At 39.5% G+C, this 20,067-nt stretch overlaps 2 protein-coding genes across 3 annotated transcripts in view; both read left to right on the top strand.

Annotated features, from left to right (window-relative positions):
- The window catches only part of Cpb2 (carboxypeptidase B2), a 72,883-nt gene extending 63,913 nt beyond the window's left edge, over positions 1–8,970 (top strand). Inside the window, exons 9-11 of the mRNA XM_004665851.2 lie at positions 384–586; positions 4,771–4,858; positions 8,752–8,970. Coding sequence (XP_004665908.1) covers positions 384–586; positions 4,771–4,858; positions 8,752–8,936 — 476 coding nt within the window. The 3' untranslated portion in view covers positions 8,937–8,970. The remainder of the gene's footprint in view (positions 1–383; positions 587–4,770; positions 4,859–8,751) is intronic.
- A 1,054-nt stretch (positions 8,971–10,024) lies between these two features.
- The window catches only part of Zc3h13 (zinc finger CCCH-type containing 13), an 86,566-nt gene continuing 76,523 nt past the window's right edge, over positions 10,025–20,067 (top strand). The window contains exons 1-3 of one of the 2 annotated variants that reach the window (XM_045145338.1): positions 10,025–10,086; positions 17,747–17,872; positions 18,424–18,533. In XM_045145338.1, coding sequence (XP_045001273.1) covers positions 17,756–17,872; positions 18,424–18,533 — 227 coding nt within the window. In that variant the 5' untranslated portion in view covers positions 10,025–10,086; positions 17,747–17,755. Of the gene's footprint in view, positions 10,087–17,746; positions 17,873–18,423; positions 18,534–20,067 lie in introns of those variants that run through there. The other variant, XM_045145341.1, reaches the window with a different exon arrangement.

The following is a 20,067-nucleotide window of genomic DNA, read 5'->3' as shown; positions in this document are numbered from 1 at the left end:
TGAGGGGGACTTACCAGGGCAGGGACCTGGAAGTTCAGGAAAGGAGAAAAGTAACAAAGAGCCCTTACCTCCCTCATAAAGATCTATTTATAATCTTATTGTGGTGGGCTTTGCTTCATGCTCAGGTGAGTCTGAAAAGAGAGCTGATTGGTCTGGGCTCAAGAAGGTGTAGGCACACCTGTGTGTTGGGGGAGAGAGAGAACTGATTGGTTCTTCTGGAGCAGGCAGGCAGTGTTACATGTTTTTCACTCCCTCTTTTTGGCCCAATTCTGATTAATTTCCCCTCCAACTTATCTAAATTTGCTGCATCATAGATATTAGGGGACTCCAATGTCAGAAAATGAGAAATTAAAGTAGCAAGTTCTCTTGTCATTTCACTACAGAGGAGGGTGCATCCAGCTTCTCATGCTCTGAAACCTACTGTGGACTTTATCCTGAGTCAGAACCAGAAGTAAAGGCAGTGGCTGATTTCCTGAGAAGAAATATCAACCACATCAAGGCTTACATAAGCATGCATTCATACTCTCAGCAGATACTGTTTCCATATTCCTATAGCAGAAGCAGAAGCAAAAATCATGAGGAACTGGTAAGTGCTGCTTAAGCATTTTTCTCATCAGCATCTTAGAAACAAATAATGCTCAGCTGAAGAATTTTTCTTTTAGATGACAATGGATCGGTGTTTTACCTCATGCTGTTGATGTAGTGGTTTTAGAGTTCAGGATGAGCTTATGATCCCAACATTTGAGCAATTGTCTATTCTTTAAAAATATTTTTATTTTCAAGTAGAGGGAAGTAGAGAGTGAGAGAGGGAGAAAGAGAGAGAGAATGGGCATGTCAGGGCTGCTGCAAAGGAAATCCAGATGCATGTGCCACTTTGTGCATCTGGCTTTATGTAGGTGCTGGGGAATTGAACCCAGGCCATTAGGGTCTTTAAGCAAGTGCCTTAATTGCTGAGCCAGCTCTCCAGGCCCCTCTTGTCCATTTTGAACAAAGAACTGAAATAAATGGACTGAGAAGGATAAATCATGCATCATTGAATTTATTCATGGGGAGGTTATGAATCCAGGGGAAAGTCTGGCATGGGTGCATATGCTTATATGGAGGGAGAACGTGGAAGCCCATGTGGGAAGCGGAGCATGGAAGGAGAGGGAAATGAGAAGGAGGCTTTCCAAGGAAATCAAAAAGGGCCAGAGCTTAAAAGGAAAGCTAAGAGGTACTAATAGAATAAGAAAACGAGAAAGAAAAAATCCCTTCCCCACATTCCAGCAGCCATGTTGTGTTGAAATGAAGGCCTTACTGGTGCTGGGACCCCGATGTTCAGGTAAGGAGAAATGAATAGTCAAGAAGTCTTGTCCACTCAGCAAGCCACTCTTACAGCTTATTGGTATAGGATTTACCGATTGATTTGGACTCAGGGGGCTGTCCCAAAAAGATACCATCAAGGCTGGAAAGATGGCTTAGTGGTTAAGGCACTTGCCTGCAAAGTCTAAGGACCCAAGCTCAATTTTCCAGTACCCATGTAAGCCAGATGCACAAGGTGGCACATGTGTCTGGAGTCTGTCAGCAATGGCTAGAGGCCCTGACACACCCATTCTCTCTCTGTGTCTGCCTCTTTCTAGTTTGCTCTCGTGCTCTCTCTCTCTAATAAATAAATAAAATGTTTAAAAAAATAAAAAGAGGCCAATGTTATGGGGTCCATTGTCACACAAGTAAGACCATCAACTCACAGAATGTGAGGCAGTTTTAATGGGTAAAAAAGAAAGAAAAGAAAGAGTCTGGTATACCAGATATAGCAGACAGCTTCAGGTTCACTGAAATGAACTTCCAGACCGGGAACAGTTATGGAGGAAGGGATATTTAGTGAAGCTTACAGATGCAGGGAAAGTTCCATAATGGCAGAAGAAGCTGGCCTGCTTTCACAGGTCCAAACAGAGACAGAAGCACAAGCCTAAAAGTCCAAAGCCAAAAGCCACAGCACACTTCAGGAACTCCAGCTAGGCACACTTTACATATCTTTAGATTGAAATCTGAAACCCACCACCACACCTTAAGATCTGCCCAGTGACACTGCCTCCAGCCAGGTGGCTGCAGATGCAAACTACAAACTAATAAAACAGTGAATATATTGGAAGCATCTATTCATACTACCACATCAGGTCTGCACCCCAGAAGTTGGGATCTCAGGATGCAGCCCTGATCGGAATGTCAACTTTTATTGGAAATAACCACATGATGTTTATAGAAAAAAACAACCAACCAAACAACAACAAAAATCAGGATGGGAGTTAGACCATAAATCACAATTCACATGTTAAAGTTAGAGCCATAAAAGTAATTTTAAACATAGTGGGGAACTCAATGAGTCTTAGAAGATGATAGGGAAGGAAAAAAAAAAAAAAAAAAAAAGGAACTTGTAAACAGGTCCGTTAGTGAGTTACAGGAAGCACCAGGGGGTGTGAGGTAGACCTGCGACTAGGGGTCTCCCAACGAATGTCCCCCTCATCTGCCCTTAAAGATCTTGCTCAACAATGCTATTCAGACCAGCAGAGCCTCCTGTTTATCTGGGCTTATGGGTTATGGGAAAGGACAATTTTCCCAGAAATTGTAATTTTCTAGGAAAGGTCTTTTTGAAGGGGTAGAGATAGGAAAAGAGATAAGAAAAATGTTCTTCTGACATTTTTGATCTGTAGCAAAGTGAAATACCTAGATTCTCTCCATTTAGGCTCTAAGACATTCCTTCTCTTTTCTCCCAAGGCTCTGTCAGCCCTAAACTGCTTCATTACCAGTGGTTATACTACTGAAGAAAATGCCTTCCCCAGAAAAACCACTTAAACTGCCTATAAGTTCCCAGGGTAGGGACCCAAAGAGCTCAGTCTTGTATATGTATACATCTTTTTCAGGTAGCTATTGCTGCTAAGAGTTTAAGAGTACAACAGTCATATCATGCTTGGAGGAGAACATTCCCTAATAATCTACTCCCTTTTTTAGTACATACTTCCTTTTTTTCTGTGATGTTCCCTTAGCCATGGAATAGTGTGAAGTAGATGTTCCATTTAGGGCTGAGGAGGACAAAGGCAGTAGGATAACTGAGATTCCCTGATCAGTCAGTCTAATTGAAAAACAGTGAGCTCCAGGTTCAGTGAGCCTCTGTCTCAGGGAGTAAAGGCAGTAAAGCAATACTTGTACATATACCATATACAGACATGCATATGCATGAAGTGAATGAATGAATGAATAAATAATAAAGTAGCTATTAGGTAAGACCCTGCCCTTTAGGATAATTCCATATGACCAAGGTTCTGATCCATAATCAAATCCCCAAAATAACTTGTCTTATTGATGATGTATGCTCACTGCTACATGTGTGGTACAAATGGAAGAACTCACTGCTGACTGAAACGACAGGGGTGGGGATGGGTCTTATTCACACAGAAGAAAAAGTAAGATGATAAAATGACCTCTGGTCTTGAAGAATTTATAGTTCACAAAGCTGTGACGTACTTTAAAGAAACAAGAATAATAAAGGTTTTTTCACAATTTTTATTAAAATAATAATAAAGTTTTATTAACATCAAGAACCAGACACCATTTCAGCCAGGCATGAGGGTTTCAATACACAGAGGGAAGGGAAGACCTTCAATGCAAAGGAGATGGAGTTTTTCCACAGGAGGAATATTCTAGGTACAGTGGAAGGTGACAGGATAAGGATGAGACCAGCTTGTGCAAGTGATCAGATGTCAATCTGTATTTCATTATGTAGACAATGGGGTTCCAGTAAAATATTTTTGAGCCAAGAAAAGCCACTGATATCTGTTAGGTCAGGACAAAATGGAGTCACTGGAGACAGCAGGAGGGTGACAGAGATACAAGGAAGCAGGTCATCCCCATTCTTCAAGAAACCGCACAGCCGTTATTCCTTCCTTGCCTAACAATGCCCCAGGTCTAAGTTCCCTGGCTCCTTATTTTCCACCTGGTCATTTCTGGTCTCACAATCTATGGCTATTGTAAAGAACAAAGGAGTACCTACCTTCCTCACCTTCTCTCAACTGAAGAGTGCTATATAGCTCACTATCTGTAATAGCAAAGTTGAGAGTCAGTCCTGGCAGCTCATGTTCCCCACCCCCAAATAAAAGCTCCCTTCTTTGCCTCACAGTGGTCTCTGTGGTCTTGGTCAGTCCTGAACCTTACAATACCCCTCTAGGTTTTCCAGAGGGTTGACAGTGAGTCCCCCTGATGCTAGTTCCAACTTCAGAAAGCATTTTTATAAATTGGAACCACATGTACTGAAAAAGAGAACTTGGTCATTATCCTGTTCCCTACCAGGGACATAATTTTTGATATGTCTTAGATAACATTGGTTATTTTACTCAAGGAGTCTGTGAGAAGTAAATCAGTGAGTATATGCAGTGTTTGGGGAAGTGGAATTTAACGTTTCATGATTTTTTTTTTCTATAAATGGAAAAATGTCAAACCTTTTTAAATATAGTTAATTTTATATAGTAAATGAATTGCTGAAAAGGCATGTGATATTTTAAAATGTAAATTAGATAAAATATTGCAGGCATTGAAAGAGTTTATATTTTAAAAGCTCTTTAGCTATGATTACCATAAAGTAAAAAAGTTAATATTTTTTTTAATTTAGTTTTTTAATAAACCCAGACTTTTCATACATACTTTGATTGAATTAATGTGATTATGTTTTTAGAAACTTACAAACTCTTCTGTTTCAAAGTTATGAATTAACCAAATTCTATATGCTTTTGCTTCTAGTCTCTTGTGGCCAGTGAAGCTGTCCGTGCAATGGAGAGTGTTAGTAGAAATACCAAGTATACACATGGCAGTGGCTCAGAAAGCTTATGTAAGTATTCCTCCTCTTGCTCCTTTCTTCTCCCCCCTCCCCCATCCCTTCTTTTGGTAGTGCCAGGAATCACACCCAAAGTCTAGGAAAGCACATTTTCACTGGGGACATCCTTAGCCTCATGTGTCTTCTTGAGATCTCAGGGAACCATGAAGTACTAACAAAGTCAGTGTTTAATTTCTCTGTGTAGGGTTAATTTTTTCAAATCCAAACTTTAGACATACCCAGCGTCATATGTAAAATAATTGAAGCATAACAATTATAAGCAGAAGCCTCACAGCTGGGACAGTGCTAAATGCACCTGTGTGTTAATAAAAGCAAGCACTAAAAAGAGATCAAAGTGAGATTTAAAAAATTAACTTTAGGGCTGGAGAGATGGCTTAGCGGTTAAGCGCTTGCCTGTGAAGCCTAAGGACCCCGGTTCGAGGCTCGGTTCCCCAGGTCCCACGTTAGCCAGATGCACAAGGGGGCGCACGCATATGGAGTTCGTTTGCAGAGGCTGGAAGCCCTGGCGCGCCCATTCTCTCTCTCTCCCTCTATCTGTCTTTCTCTCTGTGTCTGTCGCTCTCAAATAAATAAATTAAAAATTAAAAAAAAATAACTTTACCACTAGAAAGCAGGGCTTATACGGCTAGGGAGATGGCTTAGCAGCTAAGGCACTTGCCTGCTAAGCCCAAGGACCCAAGTTCAATTCCCCAGTGTCTATGTAAACCAGATACAAGGTGGTGTATGCATCTGAAGTTTGTTTGCAGTGGCTAGAAATCCTAGCATGATCATTTTCTTCCTCCTTCTCAAACAAACAAATAAATAAAAACACTTAAAAAAGAGAGCAGGGCTTATAAAATTGGCACCATGCAGGTCAAACAAAGAGAAAAGGTTAAAAATGGTCAAAAGTAGTGGGGCGTGGTGGTGCACACCTTTAATCTCAGCAGAAATAGGAGGATCACCATGAGTTCGAGGCCACCCTGAGATTACACAGTGAATTCCAGTTCAGCTTGAGACCCTACCTTGGAAAAAAGGGGGGGAGAGGGTCAAAAGAATTGGCAAGGTGTATACAGCAAAAATAAGGCTGTACGTGTTGTTTACTACACAAAGCTTGGGGATGCCACTACTTCAGATGAATTTTAGTGATAGCCTGTTCCCTACTTCATAAGATACTACTGTTGGATATCTTTTGCATGTAACCCTCATGACATCATTCATGTAGCAAACTCAACAAATATTTTGGATAAATTTCTGCTGGCTCCATTTATTTATTGAGAGACTCCTGTGTATCCACAGTGGGATGGCAGACAGTAGTTTTTCCCTTCTAAAGCTGGAGGGTGGATAGGATAAGAGGAACAGAAAAGAAACATGTAACCAAATGTCAGCAAACTACATCCCAATGGCTGAGCCCAGTGCACTGCATATTTTCATAGCCTTTCAGATAAGAATTTTTTAAAAGGTTGAACAAAATCAAAACAAATTTCTTTCAGTAGTTCCACTGGAACAAAGCTGTGCTCACTAATTTGTATTCCTGACAGACAGGATGAGTAACTTTAACAGAGACCAAGTATCCTTGAAAGCCCAAATTATTTACTACTTGTTCTTGTCAAAAATTGCTAATTCATAATGTAAACAAGTGGTAACATATAGTATAACTCCATAAAATGACCTGAAGAAAATAAAACAAACTAGTAGTTTGAGGATGACTGGGGTTGAGAGGCACGACTTGGGTAAAGTAGCCTGGAAGTGGTGATGTTTCTGGGCAAATGATTAAGTAGCTGCCAAATAAAGCTCTGGTATGTTGTATTAGGCATATAAGATGCTGAAACAGTAGAGTCACAGCTCCAGTGTCTTCTTTAATATTATGATCTATAGGCTCCAAAACAGTCACATTCAAAGTCTCTTGAATGAATTGCTTTCGTATCAGCTATTTGAGGGAAGTCTCCTTTTCCTTTCTCTCCTACCACCCGATACTGTTCATCAGACTGGGCTACATTTCTCTCTCCTTTGCTATCAATAGCCCTGGGCCACTTTTGATGAGACAGGACCCTTACCTTGTTATGAAGGAATCATACAGCTTGATTTCACTATTCAGAGCTTCCTTGGTTCCACAAAGCATTAACTACAGTGCCTCTGGACTGGAGGAGTTTACACAGACCATTATTTTATTAGCATGAAACGGATCCATTTCCACACATTCATTCATCTAGAATGAATTTATATGTATATGTGCATGTGGGAGCACAGGCAAACAATAAGAGGAATAAAATACTAGACCCTGATTATGGTTATCAGAAATACTTGTGAGATGACTGTGAGAGATACTGTGGAATAGCAACTTTTAATATTATAATCAATGCTTTAGTAAACAATCTCATAATCCAAGTATAGAAAGAGGCAACAGGCATGTTATGTAATTGTTTAAATGGCAACATTTAGAAAATCAATGAAAGCTACTAGTAATAAGGTGTTAAGGAAAGCTGACTAGACCTTTCTTATATATAAAAATAGGGGGCTGGAGGGATGGCTTAGCGGTTAAGGCACTTGCCTGCAAAGCCAAAGGACCTAGGATCAATTTCCCAGGACCCATATAAGCCACACAACAAACACACACACACACACACACACAAAAATAAAAAATTTGTCTGACTGCCTCATCTCAACCATACATGCACATAAACATCTGGATTCAGTGTTATGTATGTATCTGTGTTCACACAGCACACAACAAGTCCATAGTATCTATAGGAAAAACCTAGAAAATTTTACTGGTGAACAGATAAAACAAGAAGCCTACATGTTTGGGGTATAGGGAAAAAAATTTCCTAAATTCATTTGTGTTGTTGATGCAATCCCAACGAGTACTTGTTTTGAAGAAAGCCTACATGCTTGGAGATGGGGCAACAGTATTACATCTTCCTACATTAATTTGTATATTTAAAGCACTCTTAATGAAAACAAATGATTTCAGTGTTTAGTGAAAGAATAAACTTGGTAAGAGAAATTTAAAAGTACTGAAAGAAGGCTGAGAAAAATTTACCCAGTGATGGACTGAAGCATAGTATAAACCTATGGAAATTAGGACTGTAGATCTGAGCCTAGAAAAGACAAGCTGCTGGAAGAGAACACAAGTCATAAAGATACCTAAATATGTAAGGGAGCACTACTCAACTCCTATGTTTTTGTTTTGCTTTGTTTTTTGTTTGTTTGTTTGTTTGTTTTTGGTTTTTCAAGGTAGGGTTTTAGTCTAGCCCAGGCTGACCAGGAATTCACTATGGAGTCTCAGGGTGGCCTAGAACTCACAGTGATCCTCATACCTCAGTATCCCAATTATGTTTTTTATATATTTTTATAATATTTATTTGCAAGGAGAGAGAGAGAAAGAAAGAGCATGAATGAATGTATGGGCATACCAGGGCCTCTTGCCACTGCAAGAGAACTCCAGATGTATGCTCTACTCTGCATCTAACTTAAGTGGGCTCTGCGGAATCAAACCTAAGCCATCAGCAAGGCCTTTAACCACTGAGCAATCTCTCCAGGCTTTACCTACTCAACTAATCGGGTGGAAGTCCAATTCATATATCCAATTCAATGCTATCCTTTGATATCACTGAGCATGAGTAGATTTGAACTCACTAGTACTACATTTGGAAATGTAATATTCTATTTATGTAATAAAAATTAAGTAATCAAATGCATGCACTAACACATTTTGGCTATTACCATTCCTTGGTAGTAGTAAAGTAGAGTAATAAGCAATATTTATTTTCTTTTATAATGTATTGTCTTTTCAATCTCCACAATTTTTGGAATGAAGCAGTTATCTTCATTAAAAAAAAAAAAAAAAACCTTGGTTAATTAACTTGAAATATCTGTAGTTTTGAAACACTTCTTCCCTCTTCTTTTAGACCTAGCTCCGGGAGGTGCTGATGACTGGATCCATGATTTGGGCATCAAATATTCATTTACAATTGAACTTCGCGATAAGGGCAAATATGGTTTCTTACTGCCAGAGCGATACATCAAACCGACCTGTGCAGAAGCTCTCGCTGCCGTTGCTAAAATAGCCTGGCACGTCGTCAGAAACCCCTGATGACATCCTTGTCTCTGCTCCTTTAATATTACTGATTCAGCAAGACCAAATCGTTAGACCAGGTGATCTCTTCCAGTAAAGGGTTTTGCTGTTCTTCGGTTTTGTCAGAGAATAAAACACGTGATACTCTGAAATTACGCAGACAATGGCTTGTATGCATTTTTAGCCTTTTTACTGTGCGGGATCAGGTGCTAATTTATTATTTCTGGTGTTTGGCTCCCTATCTGACAATTGTAACGACTAGTTTCACGGAGGTCACTGGATAGTAAACAACAAAAGGAAAAGCTCGCATTAACGATTTCTACTCCAAATTTTCACTAATTTCTGCTCGTGCACTCTGTAGGCACCCCAGTAACAGAGGAGGAGGGGAAGAGGCAGGAGTAGGAATGCGGGAAGGGAGGAGTAAAGGAGAGAAGAGTGAGGGGCAGGAAGAGGAGGAGGAGGAAGAACAGGAGGAAGAGAGGAGGAAAAGGAGGCGCACGAGGAGGAGGAGGAGCAGGAGCAGGAGCAGCAGGAGGAGGAGGAAGAGCAGGGGAGAAGAGGATCAGGAGCAGGAGCAGGAGCCCGAGCAGGAGGAGCGGATACTGGGAGGATCACCCGCGGGCCGCGTGACTCGAGTTCAGGCAGCGCACTGGAGGATGTGCTGTAATACACCAGGATAGTCACTTGAGGCTCTGGATTTCCCGGCACTGCCGAGTTGGAAGGGGAGGGGCGTTCCTAGATTGATTTTACGGGTCCCTGCAGCGCCGCGGGGGCCGCGCTGCAAACGCGCGGGGGGCGTGTCCGCGGGGCGGGGCTTGCGCGCTGACGACTAATGCGGCGGCCGGAAGCTCGCCGCGTCCGCCCAGGAGCCGGCGGAGTCCGACTTCCGGCGGCCTGGTGAGGCTCGATAGTTGCCTTTCCGTCCTCTCGGGCGCCGAGCTCCCGCGGCCGCTGGCGCAGCCTGGCGAGCGGCGCGCGTGCTCCGCCTCTCCGCCTCTCCGCCGGCCCCTCGCGCCGCCGCGGGCTCCCGGGCGCCGCGCGTGCTCCGCGTCTCCTCCGCGCCGTCCTCCCGGGGCTCGGCGCGGGGGCGCGGCGCTCCTCGGCTCCTCGGGGCCCAGGCGGCGGTGGCGCCCGAGGACCGCGCTCGCGAAGGGAGCTTGCGGAGGAGGTAAGTAGCCAGTGGGTCGGTGCGGGTTGGTGGGGAAGGCCTGACTTGTCTGTCCTCGGTCCCCGCGTGGGCTTTTGAGCCCTTGAACATCCCAACTCTGCAGTAGCTCCCTGCGCTTAGGCCGCGCTTCCTGCGCTCCTTGTGATTCTGGAGTCTGTCTACGGGAGCAGGTCGACTGGCACAAAACTCACCGCTACTAGTCTTTTGGGGCCTGGCATGGGGACCTTTGCGCGAGTGTGCGTGTAAGGGTGCACCAGTGCGGTCTCAGAGTTACTGGCTTACGCATTCCAAGCTTGTTAGAGAAGAAAGTGTTACTTTTGGTTGTATGACTTAGAGTTACTGGGGGTTTAAAACTGCTGCCTTATCGTCACCTTCCCCAAGTGATTAGATTTGGCAAATATTTGGTAAAGGAAAGTGGAATGAAAAGAGAGGGTCTGATATTCTTTAGTATCATTTTCTCAGTAGTTTTAACATAATTTATATGGCTGAAAATTATTCAGAGTTGAGAATACTTGACTATTGGTAAGATCTTGTTTGGAGGGTACTGCCCTAAGTTATTAGGCTATCTTGAGTTTTCACATAATTTGAAGTACTTTGACAGTTCGGGCGTCTGCATTCTCTTTAAGTGTTATATTTTTATTTTATTTGGTGTTTTGGAGTTTTAAAGAAGAAATTTTGGGGTACATATCGTGCGGTTTAGTTTTGTAACATTTACTAACACAACAAACAGTATTTTGCAGCTTAATGTACAAATTTTCAAATAACTCCCAGTTTCTTACTTAGATTATATCAGATGACAGTTTCAACAAGGGACTAAGAAAGTTGATGTGAACATTTAGCAGTTTGTGTCTGTGAAGAGTCAAACTCTGAAACTTAAGTTTCAGTGTACATTTAGATCCAGTTGTATCGAACATAAAATTGACCCTCATTCTCCTTAATAAAGGATGGTTCCAATACCAAAATGTAGCCGGGTGTGGTGGCACACGTCTTTAATCCCAGTACTCGGGAGGCAGAGGTATGAGGATCGCCTTGAGTTCGAGGCCACCCTGAGACTACAGAGTGAATTCCAGGTCAGCCTGGACTAGACTGAGACCGTACCTCGAAAAACAAACAAAAATAAAGGTAACCAATACCAAAAGGTGTAAACTCTTCCCTTCTCTAAAATGATTTATTCAAATATAACTTACATCACACCAATCATTTGTATACTTAAAATGAATGTAAATACTGTGTAACTATTTTTTATGCTATATTATTTAGGAATAACGGAAAGAAACGTCTTTACATGCTCAGTACAGTTGTCTTCAGAATATTTTCAATTGATGGCTGCAGAACTGACAGATAAGGAGGTCCAATTAGATGCCTTTCATTGACTTTCTTATTGGAGGTTGCAATAACCACTGAGTGTGTATATGCACATATATATTGATACATATACATATATATACATATATATATGTATATATATTGATTGATTGATCGTTTTCGAGGTAGATTCTCACTCTAGACCAGGCTGACCTGGAACTCACTCTGTAGTCCCCAGGCTGTTCTTGAACTCACAGCCTACTTCTACCTCCAGAGTGCTTGGATTAAAGATGTGCGCCACCACACCCAGCCCTGAATGTATATTTTGATATATAATGTGTCCTATTTTCATATTTGTAATATAAATTTAAAATGTACAATATAGTTTAACTTATGTACACTTTATTAAATTATGTGTTAAATATGCAATGACATTTACATATAGAAAGCAAAATTGTTTAACTTGCATTAATATAGAAAATTGGTTTTCAGTAGATGTTAATCTTACCTACTTCATTCTTCTACCTTATGCAGAGGTATAGAGATTCAGTTGTAGCTAAAACATGAACTGATGTGGAAATGCAGTGTCCTTAATTTTCCTGGCAGTTTTGTATACTATGGTGCTGTTCACTTTATAGTAGTCATCAACATGGGATGTTCTTTCAGTACACAGTCACTTTAATGAATTATTTTTCTGCACTGTGCTACGATATTGTCTTGCAAATAAAACCTGTGTTGTCAGCTTAGTTAATTGTATCTGGAATTTAGTTTTAATTGTTTCATTATTAAGTCTACATACATGCAACCTGGGAGGTAGCTTAATAAGTTCTTTTTAAAACTTCTTATAAATTGTACATCCAAATAAGCCTGGCTGTTTTTTCTTTATTATGAAGAGACCACATATTTTAAGAAATATGAATTCTTTTAATCTTAGAGATTCAAGATTCTACTAGTTAGTACATTTATGTAGTTTTGATTGCTTGACAATTTCCTAAATGGCTGACAATCATTCTGATTAAAATAATTTATGAACCAAGCTTGGTGGCACATACTTGTAATACTAGTCCTTTTTGAGTGCTGAGGCCGGAAGATTTAAGCTTTGAGGTCAGCCAAGGTACATAGTAGGTTTCAGATCACCCTGGGCTACATTATGAGACCTTTTCTCTAAAAGCTTCTCTCCCTACACAAAGATTTATGTGTTCATTGATGTTACCAGAACCCATGCAAGTCGAACATTCCTAATCTGAATGCAAATATCTAAAACTTCCGGTACTTATCTGATACCACAAGTGAAAAATTTCATTTCTGACTATGTGTAATGGAAGTCATCATAGACACACACTAAAAATATTGTATGAAGTAATCTTCACTGGGTCAACCAGAATCCTGTCCTCAGGCTATATAGTCCTTCAGATCTGAGTTAAGAATAAACTTGTATTCTCTTTGAGATGAAAAAAAAAAATATCCTCAGGATATGTGTATAAGTTTTATGTGAATTATAATGAATTTTGTGCTTAAACTTACCTCTCATCCTCAAGCCAGCACACATGTGTGTACACAAATGTACACACACACACACACACACACACACACACACATATTTATGTGTATATTTTTTTAAAGTTTTTGAAAACCTGAGGTCCAAAATACACCTGGGCCCCAGCATTTAGGATAAGGGATTTTCAATCAATATATATTTATTGACAAGATGTTAGCAGTTAGACCTTAGAAATTCTTACACAAAACAGGCACTGCATGTCTCCTTTCTCAGCTATGTTTGTAGTGTGGGATGCTGAATATATTGTGATAGCATTACTGGAGTTGGTTAGTGGTTCCCAGTTTTGAGATTCTTTTGATATGTTTTAGTAGGTCAAAATTAATATCCCATTTTTTCTTTTTTCAATTGAGAAGTTACAGAAGTTCTAAATAACTTATTTACTCTGAGGATGGAGAATAGATATAGGAAAATGACTAACCTTTACTCTATTACTTGGCTTTGATTTATGATGCTTTTATTTGGGAAAACATGACTGTGGGTGGAAGTGTGATGGCAACTTAAACCAATGAATAATTTGAATGCAAAAATGGAGGAACACGTTCAAAGCAGAGCAAATATACTGGCATGTTATTGATGTGACCTCAGTTTTTAATCTCTGATGGGAAAGACTTCAACATTTACAATTTATTTTTGTGTCGAAATTTTTCATCTACTTGGATGCACTTATGTCTCATTAAAGAGTTTTGCTGTTTAAACAAAAATTTTTTTTTGTGGTATACATCTTCCCTTGTGGGCCCAAATGGATTGAAAACTTTGAACCGTCACATCACAGGATTACATGTCTTTAAATTAGTAAAGGAAAAAAATTTGGGGGCATATATATGTACATTTATATGTATTCAGGCAAATGGAATTTAAAAAGTTATATGCTATATGCAAATATAAGGCATGTATGCAGAATCATGAATGTTTTGGTACTGGTATTGAGGGTAACATTGTCAATTGTTAATAGAAGTTCTTGGATGTGTATTAGTTAGCTGTTATAATGAAATTCTTGAGACAGGGCACTTACAAAGAGAAGAACGTTTGTTTTGGCTCAAGGTTTTGGAGACTCAGGTTCAAAATAGGGCCCTTTGCTTTGGGGCTCTAGGGAGGATGTCATGTCATGGCAGGAACTCACAAACTGGAAAGCGGACACATAGAGGAGGAAGCAACAGATCCCACAGTTCATTTCCATTTTCATTGATAGTGAGGGGAAAAAATTAAGGTTAGAGTTAGTTTTCTTGAAGCATTATGGTGGGATGAGAAGTCTACCTATGAGGCAAAGAGATTTTTGTTTTTTCAATTGATGCGTAGCTAGCTCATAAGGAAATTTTAGGACCCAGTCAGTTATTAAATGTTTTAAATTTGAATGGTTGAGGGTTATAATGTACATCCATGCATTGATTTTTTAGTAATCTATAATGAACCTTTAAGATGTGTTTTTGTCCTTCAAACTTTCTATATATATTTGTTGCAGTTAGGTCTGCATTGCTGGTAGAAATCACCCAACCAAGAGTAGCTTGTGGGGGAAAAAAGAGGTTTATTTTGGCTTACAGGCTTGAGGGATAAGCTCCATGATGGCAGGGAAAACGATGACATGAGCAGAGGGTGGACATCACCCCCTGGCTGACAAAAGGTGGGCCATAACAACAGGAGAGTGTGCCAAACATTGACATGGGGAAACTGGCTATAACACCTGTTGGAGTCAGGGTCACATTGCTGGTAGAAATCACCCAAACAAGAGCAGCTTGTAGGAAAAAGAGGTTTAGTTTGGCTTATAGGCTCGAGGGGGATGCTTCATGATGACAGGGGAAAATGATGGCATGAACAGATGGTGGGACATCTCCCCCAGCCAACATAAGGTGGACAGCAGCAACAGGAGAGTGTGCCAAACACTCGGCAAGGGGAAAGTGGCTATAATACCCATAAGCTCGCCTCCAACAATATACTCTCTCCAGAAGGTGTTAATTCTCAAATCTCCATGAGCTGGGAACCTAGCATTCAGAACATCCAAGTTTATGGGAGACCCCTGAATCAAACCACCACAACACCCATAAGCCCGCCCCCAACAATACACTGCCTCCAGGAAGCATAATTTCCAGTTGCCATCAGTTAGGGAACCCAGCATGCAGAACACCTAAGTTTATGGGGAACACCTGACTCAAACTACCACTTATATACATTTATCTCTTACCGAATTTTCCATGGTTATGCTGTAAATTGCTGAATGTCCTTAGTTAATTAAAGTTCTACATTTTCTAGATCTTTCTTAGCATTGCTTTTGTCAGTTTTCAGTTGTTTTATGTCCACTAAATCAGATAGACATGGAATTTTAACATTTTCCTTGTAAGTTCACATTTGGGCAGAGAACGAGTTCTAGAAAAGTTAATAAGATTGCTTTCTGCCCAAACTAATATGTCGCTTTTTCTTCCTTGCTCTCCCTACTCAGGGTACAGTTGGTACATAGTGGTTTTACATTGTAGCAAATTCTTGTTCATTTATGTGGCATTCTGCACTAAGTTTAAAAATATATAATGACTTCGAAGTTATTCTCTTAACTTCTTTGATTCACTATAATTGCTATTGTATTAAAACAATAGTCACGTTTTATCTCAGAGTAAAAATAATACAAAATTTCCAATTTACAGCTATCATTTCATATGTTCTTCTTGATTCATTGTCATATTGTCCCCAGTTTTTGAATCTTTCAGAATGTGACCTAAGGACCTAATTAAACCAAGCATTGTTAACAATAGTAGGAGTAGTGGTTGTTATTTTTTGGCCTTGATTTGATATTGTCATGAGTTTTGATTTGTTTCATAATGTTTTGTTTTGAAACAAAGTTTCATTATATCTCAGACTGGCCTTGAGTTTTTATGTAGCCCAGGCTGGCCTCAAACTTGGAGCAGTCCTCTTTCCTCATCCTCCCAAGGGCACAGGTATGTACTATCTTACTTGATGGTACTCTGTAGTTTAATGTCAAATGGTATATGTTTATTTTGAAACCATCTTAAAGAGTATTTGTAATCATTATAATGACTAGTTCTGGGGCTGAAAATACAGCACAGATGGTAGAGTGCTTGCTGAATATGCATGAAGCCTGAAGTTCAATCAGGCACTTTACTAAAAACAAAAAGAGAAAGAAAAACAGATGTGGTATGCATGCCTATATTCCTAGCACTCTGGAGGTACAAGTAAGAGGATCCGAACCTTAGGGTCATTTTCAGTAACTCAGCTCTAGGACAGCCTGGCCTGTAACTTGAGGCCCTGTATGACAGACAGCTTTAGGTGGTTGAGATGAACTTTTGAATCAGCCACAGTTATGGAGGAAGGGATTTATTAAAGATAGAGGGAAGTTTCCTAATGGCAGAAGAAGCTGGCCTGCAGAGAGAGAGAAGAGCCACAAGCCAAAACCCACACCACACAGCACACTTAGGAACTCCAGGCAAGGTCAGGCACTTTGTTTATCTTTAGACTGAAATTCCAAATCCATCATCACACCTTAAGGCTGGACCCTATGATACGCCCAGTGACACTTCCTCTGGCCAGGTGGCTGTAGTTCTAAATTACAAACTTTAATAAAAATTTAAATATATTGGGGGCTATCCATTCAGAGTACCATACCCTGTAAAGAAACCAGCCAACTTACACATGTTAGTTTTAAGGCAAATGGAACATGTACGTTTTTAGCAGACATGGCCCAGTTTAATAATTTTTGACAATTACTAAGATTCCTGTTAACACTTAGGTAATATCAAGTGTTTTGTAATTTGCTTTTTCTTGTTAGACAGTTTCTACCCACTTCCCGTAATTGATTACTTGGTCTAGAATTTAATATTGTTTTCTTACCTACCATCATTGGAATTTTTATTTTTAATTGAATAACCCACTTAAATAGCTGGGTTAGCTTTCTATTATAATTTTAGTTTTTTAATATTTTTTTCAATATATATATTAATTTGTCAATATTCTGACCTTTAGCACCTTGGACTTGTTGGTCAGTGTAGCAGATTATAGCTTTTTCTTGTTCTATAGCCTATTTATTTAGGGAAAATGTCATTTGTAAACATTATGCAACACAAAATATTTAAATAGCATTCACTTCTCTTCTATAGTGATTTTTTTTTTTTTTTTTTTTTTTTTTTTGGTAGACCAGGATGGCCTTGAACTAAAGACCTTAGCCTCTAAGTACAGGGGACTATAGGTGGGCACCATCATACCCAAGACTTTACATACTAATTTTTGAAGAGTAACTTGTTTTTATTTTTATTTTTTTTCTGGTTTTTCAAGGTAGCAATGAACTCTCAGCAGTCCTTCTTCCTCAGCTTCCCGAGTGCTGGGATTAAAGGCGTGTGCCACCATGCCAGGCTTGAAGAATAACTTCTGTTGACATCAAAATTATATTGACAGTTTCTATCAATTAAAATTCCACTTGCCTTATTTCCCTCATTTTCTTTGACATAGGTGTCTTTTTCACTTAATCAGTTGTTATTTAACAATTTTTCCTTAAACAATACAGTTACTAATGTTCAAAACGGTTTTTATCAATACCTGATAGCCTAATCATGTTGCAAAGTTAACATGTTGACTCTACAGAGTAGGGATAATTCAGAGTTCTTACATATTTTCTTATATATTTACTTGTTGTGCATGTTTCTATATTTTACTTATGAAAACTTTTCTGGGCCTTTCTTCCCTCCTAGGGAAAAACTTGTATTTTACATTCTTTTATCTACAGCTCTGTTTGTAAATTATAGGTTTGGTTATTTAAAGCTGAAGATTTTTACAGTTTCACTCTCTCTTTTTTGGTTAAAGTAGTTCAAAATGTCAAAAATTAGGAGGAAGGTCACAGTGGAAAATACCAAAACCATCTCTGAAAGCACATCCAGAAGACCTAGTGTATTTGAGAGGCTTGGACCCAGCACTGGCAGTACGACAGAGGTGAGTTGTTCCAGTGTGGTCTCAGGACTGGGAGTGAAGGTGGTAACTCAGTGACACAGTTTGTCTAGCAGTATGAGGACAAAATAATGACTGCTATTATAAAGGTAAATAAGCTTTATTGTAGGCATGTTGGTTTAGCAAACTTTGTTAAATATATCTTAGAAAAATGGATAAAGGGCTGGAGAGATTGGAGAGGTGACTTAGCCGTTAGGTGCTTGCCTGCAAAGCCCAGGTTATGTTCCCCAGTACCCACATAAAACCACATGCACGTAGAGGCACATGTATCTGGAGTTCAGTTTGCAGTAGTCCTGGCATGCCCTTTCATTCTTTCTCTCCCTTCCCCCCTCTCTCTCTTCTATAAATAAAATAAATATTTTTAAAAGTGGATAAAAATGGTGAGTTTATGGGTTTTTCTTGTTTCCTGATGTTTCTTCTTATTAAGGGAATATTTTAGCTTTGTGGGAATTTTGGTGGCATTTGATTTGATTTGTCCCAGTTGCATATTTTTCTCCAAAAATAAAGATGTTCACATAGTAATGTCTTTTCCTTAGACTCAGTGTCGTAACTGGCTGAAGACTGGCACCTGCCTCTATGGAAACACGTGTAGATTCGTGCATGGCCCTTCACCACGTGGTAAAGGGTACAGCAGCAGTTACAGAAGGTAAACTGAGGACTTGGAGTTTTTGTATATTGCTCAAAAACAACTTTTGTAATTTAGCATAAAAATAAGGGGCTTGAGGGATGGCTTAGCAGTAAAGGCACTTGCCTGCAACTCCTAAAGACTCAGGTTCAATTCCCTAGTCCCCATGTAAAGCCAAATATGCTAGGTGGTGCATGCATCTGGAGTTTGTTTGCAGTGGATAGAGGCCCTGGCACGTCCATTCTCCATCTGTCTGCATCTCTCTCTGTCTCTTAAATAAATACATTTTTAAAAAGTTGGAACTAGAACAATGTATTTGGTGAGATTTTCTGTTGTGTAGTAGTCTTATTTCTTTTAAGATTAATAAAGCATTAGCTTTAAAATTAACATTCACATTCTTGGGCAATATATATTTCTGCACCGTGTGCATGTTGTATATCTGTCTCTAATTATATATTAAATTACTGCTTAGGCAGCAGAATTCCATGGTGTTAGCATTCATTTTTTTTTTGTGAGTTTAGGCTATTAACTCTTAATACATTAAAATTCAACAAAATAATTTTAATTTTTTAACGGTGCTTTGAATTCAAGTGTTGTTCAACTTCTGATGGTTAAAATTAACTTGCCAGGGCGGAGGGATGGCTTAGCAGTTAAGGTGTTTGCCTGCAAAGCCAAAGGACCAAGGTTTGATTCCCCAGGACCCATGTTAGCCAGATGCACAAGGTGGCGCATACATCTGGAGTTCATTTACAGTGGCTGGAGGCCCTGGCATGCCCTTTCTCCCCCCCTCCCCTCCCCTCCCTCCCTCCCTCCCTCCCTCCCTCCCTCCCTCCCTCCCTCCCTCTTTCTCTGTCAGATAATAAAAATAAAATATTAAAAAAATTTACTTGCCAAACTCCTATAACACAACATGTTAATATAAATGAAAATATGTTTATGTTGATAAACATTTCCTATTTAGAACATCCTTTAACCTTTAATAGATGCTTGACTAAATTGAATTTGTTTACTATTTTGAAGTTTAATAGAATTGAAAATACAAAGCCAGAACTTCAGCTAACTTCCTGGTCATTTAAACAGTGTGCATTGATTATGTCATGTTCAAAACTGAATGTTCTTATTTGTATTTGGATTGTCATAAGTACCCTATGATTGTAATGTAGAGCATTTATATCCTGGTTCTAAAGAGTTCTTGTTTCAAGTTCAGTTTTAGCTGTTAAAACATGATACACATCTAGTAAATGAACAAGTAAATACTGATGAGCTCTTTAAAAATGAATTAACCCAAATTATTTCTTCTTTATGATTTGTATTAGTAATTGATAGACTGAGTGAACTGGCTTGGCTGGCCATTATTTACCTGAAAACAGTGTGAATAATTGGTTGTTTGTTCCATTCTGTATGTGTGCAGTGTGTTTGCATACTAGTTTTTGGTGGTCAGAGAGGCACAAAACATTCTTTACTTCCTGTTGCCCTCTTGCAAAGGTGCTCTAATAACCATTTTCAAAGGTATCACAGTTTTCGTGTCTTCTTTTTTTTTTTTTTCCTGCAGTTC

This window comes from Jaculus jaculus, chromosome 3 (genome assembly GCF_020740685.1).
Source record: "Jaculus jaculus isolate mJacJac1 chromosome 3, mJacJac1.mat.Y.cur, whole genome shotgun sequence".
In the NCBI taxonomy this organism is placed as follows: domain Eukaryota; kingdom Metazoa; phylum Chordata; class Mammalia; order Rodentia; family Dipodidae; genus Jaculus; species Jaculus jaculus.
Note: the sequence above shows the minus strand (reverse complement) of the source record. Positions and strands in the feature narration are given on the sequence as shown.